The 7,627-nt window shown below is 44.5% G+C and overlaps 1 protein-coding gene across 1 annotated transcript; it reads right to left on the bottom strand.

The window, feature by feature from the left end:
• Nucleotides 1–26: 26 nt before the first annotated feature.
• Nucleotides 27–7,441, bottom strand: zdhhc16b (zinc finger DHHC-type palmitoyltransferase 16b). Its single transcript, XM_024284252.2, has 9 exons — nt 7,285–7,441; nt 4,050–4,333; nt 3,791–3,985; nt 2,055–2,143; nt 1,955–1,983; nt 1,753–1,886; nt 1,552–1,637; nt 1,289–1,483; nt 27–1,225 (listed from the first exon to the last, which is right to left on the bottom strand). Exons 2-9 carry the CDS (start codon nt 4,296–4,298, stop codon nt 1,120–1,122), a joined length of 1,083 nt encoding a protein of 360 aa, XP_024140020.1. The 5' UTR covers nt 4,299–4,333; nt 7,285–7,441; the 3' UTR covers nt 27–1,119.
• Nucleotides 7,442–7,627: the final 186 nt, after the last annotated feature.

Here is a 7,627-nt window from a genome sequence, read left to right as displayed (position 1 = left end):
TTAAAAAATAGACTCTGGAAAACAACTGATAGAAGAAACGGTTTATTCCAAAACAAGAGCGCAGCTCTGATTCTTGACATCTGTTGCTATAGCAACCACAAACCCAGCTCATCAAAGTTATTGATTCGAATAAAACTTCATTTTCACAGTACCAGGTTCTTTTAACTAGTTCCGTTAGCAGAGTTAGCCGCTAAGCTAGGAAACGACTCGATTAAATGCTCAAAAAGTTTCTCCTTTTTACCAGATGAAGGTCAAGAAAAGATTTTTTTTTTCACTCTTTGGCACCAAAAAGGTCAGACCAGCAAACGCAGCGCCACCATGTGGCCTAACATGTAAACAAACGCTGCAGTTCCCTTTGCTGCAGACAGGGGGAGACATTCAGGAGGAGATTTTACTAAGAAAAATGCTGGAAATCAAACTTCTTATTTCAAATATTTTTTAGATTAAGATTGGCACCTTCATATTTTATAAACTAAAACCTACAAAGAGAATAAGATAGAATATTTCATGTGCTGGTTTTGGTTTGTCCCCCCCCCCTCTAGTCTTACACTTCTGGGTTTAGTTATTTTAGTTTAGGGTTGGACCTTGATAGTCTTGATTAGTGATTAGTAGCATGGAGCTGCTGACGGTCGATGTCGTTGGGTCAGCAGTCTCCCCGACTTCTTATAGTTTTGTTCCTAAAAAACAGATTTATGTTCCTTATTTTACCAAAATAGGTCGACATTATTCACAGCAAACATATTCACAGGCTCTGTAGCCTCAACAGAACCAGTTTTCTAACCCCAGGATTTAGTTTTCAGAGTTCTGGTTGAGATAAATGAACAAATGAATCATTTTAAATATCTGATTAATCCCGTTTGTTTCTAAATCTGTTCTGACACCTGAACTTTGATTCTTTACACCTGGATTTGCACAAGAGAACGTCCTCCATCACCAGAGATTAGTAATCCATCAATTCAGCATATTTCAGAGTTCTGACCCTAAATATTTACTGATAATCTGAGTTCTTAAAGAGAAAGTTCCGTCTTCACTTCCCAATTCGGATCTCCAGTGAAGCGATGAAAGTTTGATGCCGTCCTGCAGCATCCGTCCTGAAGGCGTGTCCGTTCGTGGGTGGAGTCAGACGGCGAGGAGCTCCTCCTTCCTGCCGTAGACGCACTCCCACACCATCCCGTCTCCCCGCGGAGGATGGCCGGAGGGGAGGAGCACCCGCGTGAGCCAATGACTGAGGAGCGGGAGGGGCGGGTCAGATGGTCTGCAGGTACATCACAGAAACACCTGGACTCACCTGGGCGTCTCCACGCCGAACAGCAGCTTCCAGTTGTGGATCCTGCCGTGGTGGTACGGGTTCCTGAACGCCTTCCCGAGCTGCCGCAGCCGCCTGGCCTCCTTCCGGTTGATGTGGCGCTCCACGCTGGTCTCCCCTCTGCTGATGAGCGTGGCGTGCCACAAGGTGAGGCCTCCCAGAGCTACCGCCACCGAGCTGCAGGAGGATTGTGGGTAAGTTGGCTGAAACAGAGCCAGCGTCAGGTGTTTTCAGGTGACGCTCACCTGGTGAGAACCCAGAGGAAGATGATGCACTTGTGAGCAGAGCTTTCCCTGAAGCTGAACTCCGGTGGAGGCGTCTGGTAGTAGGACTGACACACACGGCATCATGGGAAGTGGAGTTATTTACTTCAGAGATCAGAGGATCGTGTTCTTTCTCCGGTTTCTCCTTCGCCACCTGAGCAGGCGACCTGGGCGCCGCCTTACCTCCACGGCGCTGTAGGCCTCCAGGAACAGGTTCCTGCTGCTGACGCTGCAGTACACGCAGCCCAGCGTCATGTACAGGCAGAAGGAGAAGAAGTAGCGGTGGTTGAAGTGACCCACGCAGTTGTTCAGCCAGGCTGCAGCCGGACGGTTAAGGAGCGACCAGAGGGGGAGGTGGGAGGAGCCTATGCGCTCTAAAGGATACGGCAGTGATGGTCCATCTTCAGGACGCAGCTGCAACACAAGAACAGCAGGTGAGAGACGGCGAGGGAGCGCGCCGAGCTGAGTGGGCGGAGCCGGCTTACGTGTTGCAGATGCTGCAGTGGTGCGTCCTCGCCGGTTTGGGGACGATGCATTTCTTACAGATGGAGACGGAGGGAACGGCCTGCTGGTTCTGGAGAACACGAACGATCCCGAGGTCATGTGATCATGCGGTCTGGGCCGGTTTCAGGATATGATGTCATAGAACATTTCTTAAAAATGGGCGGGACAAACAAACCATGTCCACCGGACCACGCCCCCTTTTTGAGCCAAAGGTAAGTGTTTCAATCAACATTCTGGAGAAACTCACCGCCCCCTGCTGGTTCTGAGGTGAACTGGCTGCTTTGGTTTTCAACCCGGAAGTCTTGATCAAACCAAAGTACACAATATTCCTACAATACTCGACTTTTACTGATGACATCACAGCGGGAGAAACCAAAAAAACATGGAGGCCAAAATCTCTAATTCAGCTCAAAAAAGTCATTCTAAAATTTAAAACACACGTGCCAGGGATATTCAGAGGACTTTTTGAAATTATTATGGGATGGCCACAAGACCTATAGATTGGAGGCCATTTTTTTTTACAATTTTGTGTTCACATTTTCACACAATTTGGAAAAAAAACTTTTGTTTGAGCGATTTTCATAAAAATTCCCACACACACCATCAGGCTAAGTCTACAACCAGAATCGAAGTTTCTTTGACCTCAGGAAGAGGCGGCCATTTTGAATAATACAAAAAATAAAAAAAATAAAAAAATCACCTTTAGTTCTAGCGACACATTTAAACTCCTCCCAGAGAGCTCCTTGGAATTGGTTTTAAAGTTTGTACATTTTGAACGGCGTTGATGAGTTTGAAAAAAGGAACGTGGGCGTGGTTAACAAAAACCTCGGTTGTTAAGGAAATTCAAAATTTTGCTTTTGCCGATTGGCCTAAAAATGACATTGATCTGTTTGTCAGCACAAGACGATCAAAAAGTAAAATGGTTGCTATGGAGATAAACCAACAGAAAAGCTGCATTTTGAAAAATAAGTGTCTTTTTTTAATGAATTTTTCCCCTCCTAACTCCTTAAGCATCATTGGGAAGTTAACTGGAGGAAAATCCTTCATTTCGAAGTTTGTAGATGTTTAACAGCGTTAGCATGGCTAGCAATTTCGCTGTTGTATACAAATTTCTTACCCAAATGTTGCGAAAATGTAATACATGAATCGTTGGCTCACACTGAATGAAATGATATGACTGAAGGTATGAATATATTAGGAATGAAGGTGTGGTTAACACAAAACCTCTGTTGTTAAGGAAATGTTAAAAATGTACTTTTGCAGATTCTTCTAAAAACTGCACAGATCTGTTCGTCATCCCCAGACGACCAAAAAATAAAACAGTTGCTATGGAGAAAAAGCAACAGTAAAGCAGCCATTTTGAAAAAACTGTTTTTTTTAAAGGAATTTGTCACATACAGCTGGGACCCGGGTGGCAGAGGGGGAGGGGCGTGTAGCAGCCGCACAGCCAGAGAGGGCGGGTCAAAGGAGGGCGGGGGTGGGTACCACCGCTTACGACTTAAACTATTTTTTTACAATTTTATGTAAAGAAAATGAACTTTAAACTGAGGAAGTGTAAAGATAAAAAGATGGATGTTTGTAGTTTGATCATTTTAAGAGAAAAGTATTTTTAAACTAACGAAAAACCAAATAAACACAAACAGCAGCAGGTTATATAAGAAAATATAAGAAAACTACACATTTCCGATGTAGTTTCGTTGCGACAGTAGCCTGGTACCTTGGGGGGGTGTCCCGGGGGGGTGACGGTGGCCTTGTAGTAATGGAAGGCGATCATGAGGAGCAGCCAGTGACCGCAGCCGAAGTGCCAGACGGTCCAGAAGGTGGAGTACGTCCTGAAGACGGTGGGGAGGACGAACATGTAGACGATGAGCACCACGGAGGACGTCAGCAGCACCACCAGGCAGACGAACACCTGGGGGGTGGAGGAGGGTGAGGGTGGAGGCCGAGCGCGGCGATGAACGAGGGACGGGACGTACCACTCCGAACCAGCGGGTCACGTTGTCCACGACCCAGTAGATGGGCTCGAAGGCGCAGTCCAGCAGCGTGTCGGAGTCGCTGAGGCTGTTGAAGTAGAGCGAGCGGAGCAGCAGCTTGGTGTAGCTCCACAGCTCCGACAGCCGGGCCCCCGCCGTGCCCCCGCCGGCCCGGGCCCCCCTCTGCGGCCGGCACCAGCGCAGGGACAGCCGCATGGCCCGGGAGAGCTGCCACCTCCAGCTGCTGCCCATCCGCACGCCGCCGCCACCCCTCCTGAACACCCGGCCTTCCAGACACACGCACACGCACAGACACACCCCCCAGCAGTTAGACAGGCAGGCGGCGAGGAACAGCAGCTCCTCGGGACGCAGGAACCAGGAGCTCTCCATCGAAAACGCCGTTCCTAGAAGGAGGCGAGGCCTCCGGAGCGCAGCATCCGCCCTCAGCATCTGAGGTCAGGAGATATCGGGTCCAAACGAGTCTTAATAATTCAGGCCAAATCCAGGTCTGCGGGGCCAAAAAGCGCCTCGAAATGAGGAGGGGAGGCGCGGAGCGGTAATCCAGTAAGAGGGAAATGAAGTGGCCACCCGATCCTCCGCATCAGCATCATTTCATCTCAGCCGTGTTGGTTACAGTGATAAGAGCGTTCAGGTTCTTCTGCACCTCCACCTGGATGGGGGGGGCACCTGCCATCTGCTGAGCTTAATGAGGAGCTCCTTATCTGATCATCTTCATGCAAATGAGCTTCATCAATAAATAAGAGAAGATTCAACCTCAGAATCTCGCCTCGTTTTTGAGAAAACTCTTCCTGACCGACAGTTTGCTGCAAACTGAGCAAATATCTGCATGAAATCACCTGAGAACTGCAGGCTGTAAACAAAACGACGGAAGTCTGCTGCCCCCTTGTGGCGTGGAGGTTAATCTAAAAACTTAGATTGTAAGTAAACAAGAACAAGCGCCAGTGTCGTCTAAAAACTGAGGAAACGGCGCGGTTCTCCGTGAAAGTCCCGCCCACCGACGCCGCGTGAGGCAAACGGTTCAGAGAAGACAGACACGCCCCCACCTGTGATCAGCCGGCCTGAAATCCAGCTGGATCAAACCTCTCCCAAAAAAAGTTGTTTTATTATTTTTCATAAGCATAATGAAGTTTATGAGAAAAGAAGGAAAAAGCTAAAAAAAAAGAAAAAAAAGAAAAACAGAATTTTAGTAAAAATATCAGATAGACAGCAGAGAAATTCTCATTTTTTGGGCTGCCTGATGTGACTCAAGCTAATTTTTTAGGATTTTCATTCAAAAACATGTTAATTAGTTTGTTGACAAATTGTATTCTTCTTGTTTACATAAAATGACACCTAAAAATGTTATTTTATGTTGTAAAAAGCAAAATAAATCCCATTTTTCCAGACAGAATTTTCTGTTTTTGCATAATCCCCAAATGTTTTCTTGTGAGGACCAAATAACTTTTGTCTTCACTGATGAGGGGGCGGAGTCACTCACTAGGCTAACAGAAGTGTTTTCTGATAACAATGTTTTCTGTTTGGCTATCAGTGTTTTCTGTCACCAAAACATTTACTTACAGAAATCAAATGTTGCCCGTTTCAAGAAGCACGTTTAACAAATTCAGAGTTCAAACCTGAACTCAGAGTTCACAAACTCAAAGTTCACAAACTCAGAGTTTTGGGTTTCAGAACAGCTGAGAAGAGTTGATTCAATCAACTTGAAGTTGTTGGAACCAGAATCAGCTGTGAGCGTCGCGACCATGAACAGCCCTGATCAATGGAGCAAAGACAACACGATTCACCATGGCAACGGGAACAAACACCTTTACACGTTGTTTGCTAACAGAAAACACTGTTAGCAAAACAATCTCAAAGCCAGATTGGGGAAAAAAGGGGCCGGGCCAAATGTGGAGATGGGCCAGATCTGGCCCGCGGGCCGTAGTTTGGAAACCCTGATTTAAAGTGATTGATGCATTACCAGTTAAGTACTTTAATAAATACTAGTGATGCCACAAACAATTATTTTAATAGTCGACTAATCACCAATTATTTTTGTCTGATTAATCGACTAATTATTATTAGCATTATCTGCAATATTGCTAGTGTGAATGCTGTAAGCTGAATTTGGCTGCTGAAGATGCTAGTGACGATAGCTGAAAATGTAAGTGACGATAGCTGATGATGCTAATGACGATAGCTGAAAATGGTAGTGACAATAGCTGAAGACGCTAGTGACGATAGCTGAAGATGCTAGTGACGATAGCTGAAAATGCTAGTCACGATAGCTGAAGACGCTAGTGACGATAGCTGAAGATGCTAGTGACGATAGCTGAAGATGCTAGTGACGATAGCTGAAGACGCTAGTGACGATAGCTGAAGACGCTAGTGACGATAGCTGAAGATGCTAGTGACGATAGCTGAAAATCCTGAAGTTGATAGCCAGCTAAAATATTAGTTAAATACCAAATTAGCCTAAAACATAAAAAAGCCTAAGTTAGCCAAAAGAGCTGTCATGTAGCTGAAATATTAGCTAAACTCCAAATTACCCAAAAACCTTTATAAATGCCAAAAATGCCATTATAACTTTACACTTTACTACACTCTGACTCCATATAATGTAAAGTTTCGACTATTATATTAGTGGTTGACTGTTTTAATAGTCGATTAGTCGTGGCGCCCCTTGTAAATACAACTTATCCTGTCAAAATAGCTCAGAAAAACTCAGGATTACAGTAAACACTGGGAGGAATGATGAGAAAAACAGTTTTCTGTGAGAAGCAAACAAAAAGGTTTGTTGAAGAACCAGAAGATGATGACAGATCAGGTCTGTCTGCTTTGTTCTCAGCTCTCAGACATACTTTCAAACCTGACCTGCCCTTAAAGACTTTCTAAGAGAAGAGAAATGACCTCAGACATTTAATGTTTCCTTTCATTCAGTGACAATCCCCAAACCTGATTAGTCAGGTAATTACACGTTTTTATTCCTGTCATTTCACCCCGCGTGTACCCTGAACCTTTAAAGTAAGGAACAAACATAAAAGTAAAATTATTTAAGGGTAATTAAATAAAAAAGATTTATTGTTTGTCTGTCATAAATATTTTATCTTTGAGCGATTCCTGATGGTTCTCGTGCTTTCATGTTAGCTAGCTACATGCTAACGGATACAAACACTTCAGTCCGATTTAAACTTTAAATAAATAATATTAAAACAAATAACTTAGATAAACGTGACTTTACCTGATTAAAAGACAAGGTGAGGCGCTAACGTCAGGTCATGGTCACTGTAAACGGCGAGCAGAAGAGTTTACGTCGAACCGCCTCAACCGTGACAATACAGACTGGGGTCACGATCAGAGATCGTATATTTGACAGATGTCTTAGTGAATGAAACAAAAACAGTCACGTTCTTTTTTGTATAATGTTTGAAATCATTTTAATTGTATTTTTTTTAAATATAAGAATTGTTCGAAACTATATATAAAAAAATATTTTTAAATGACAGACGATTAATTACATAAGTTACGTGTTCGTAAAATTTCCCCGAAGTGACGAATCATGATTTGAGCCGCCAAACCATGTC

The sequence above is a fragment of the Oryzias melastigma genome, linkage group LG19, assembly GCF_002922805.2.
Source record: "Oryzias melastigma strain HK-1 linkage group LG19, ASM292280v2, whole genome shotgun sequence".
NCBI classification, from domain to species: domain Eukaryota; kingdom Metazoa; phylum Chordata; class Actinopteri; order Beloniformes; family Adrianichthyidae; genus Oryzias; species Oryzias melastigma.
Note: the sequence above shows the minus strand (reverse complement) of the source record. Positions and strands in the feature narration are given on the sequence as shown.

Excerpts from the sequence above, each read along its gene's own strand:
- zdhhc16b (XM_024284252.2), bottom strand. The coding sequence starts at position 4,298 with ATGGGCAGCAGCTGGAGGTGGCAGCTCTCCCGGGCCATGCGGCTGTCC. Across the intron at positions 3,986-4,049 it reads TGACCCGCTGGTTCGGAGTG|GTGTTCGTCTGCCTGGTGGT; the intron begins GTACGTCCCGTC and ends TCCACCCCCCAG. Across the intron at positions 1,226-1,288 it reads TTCGGCGTGGAGACGCCCAG|TCATTGGCTCACGCGGGTGC; the intron begins GTGAGTCCAGGT and ends CCCGCTCCTCAG.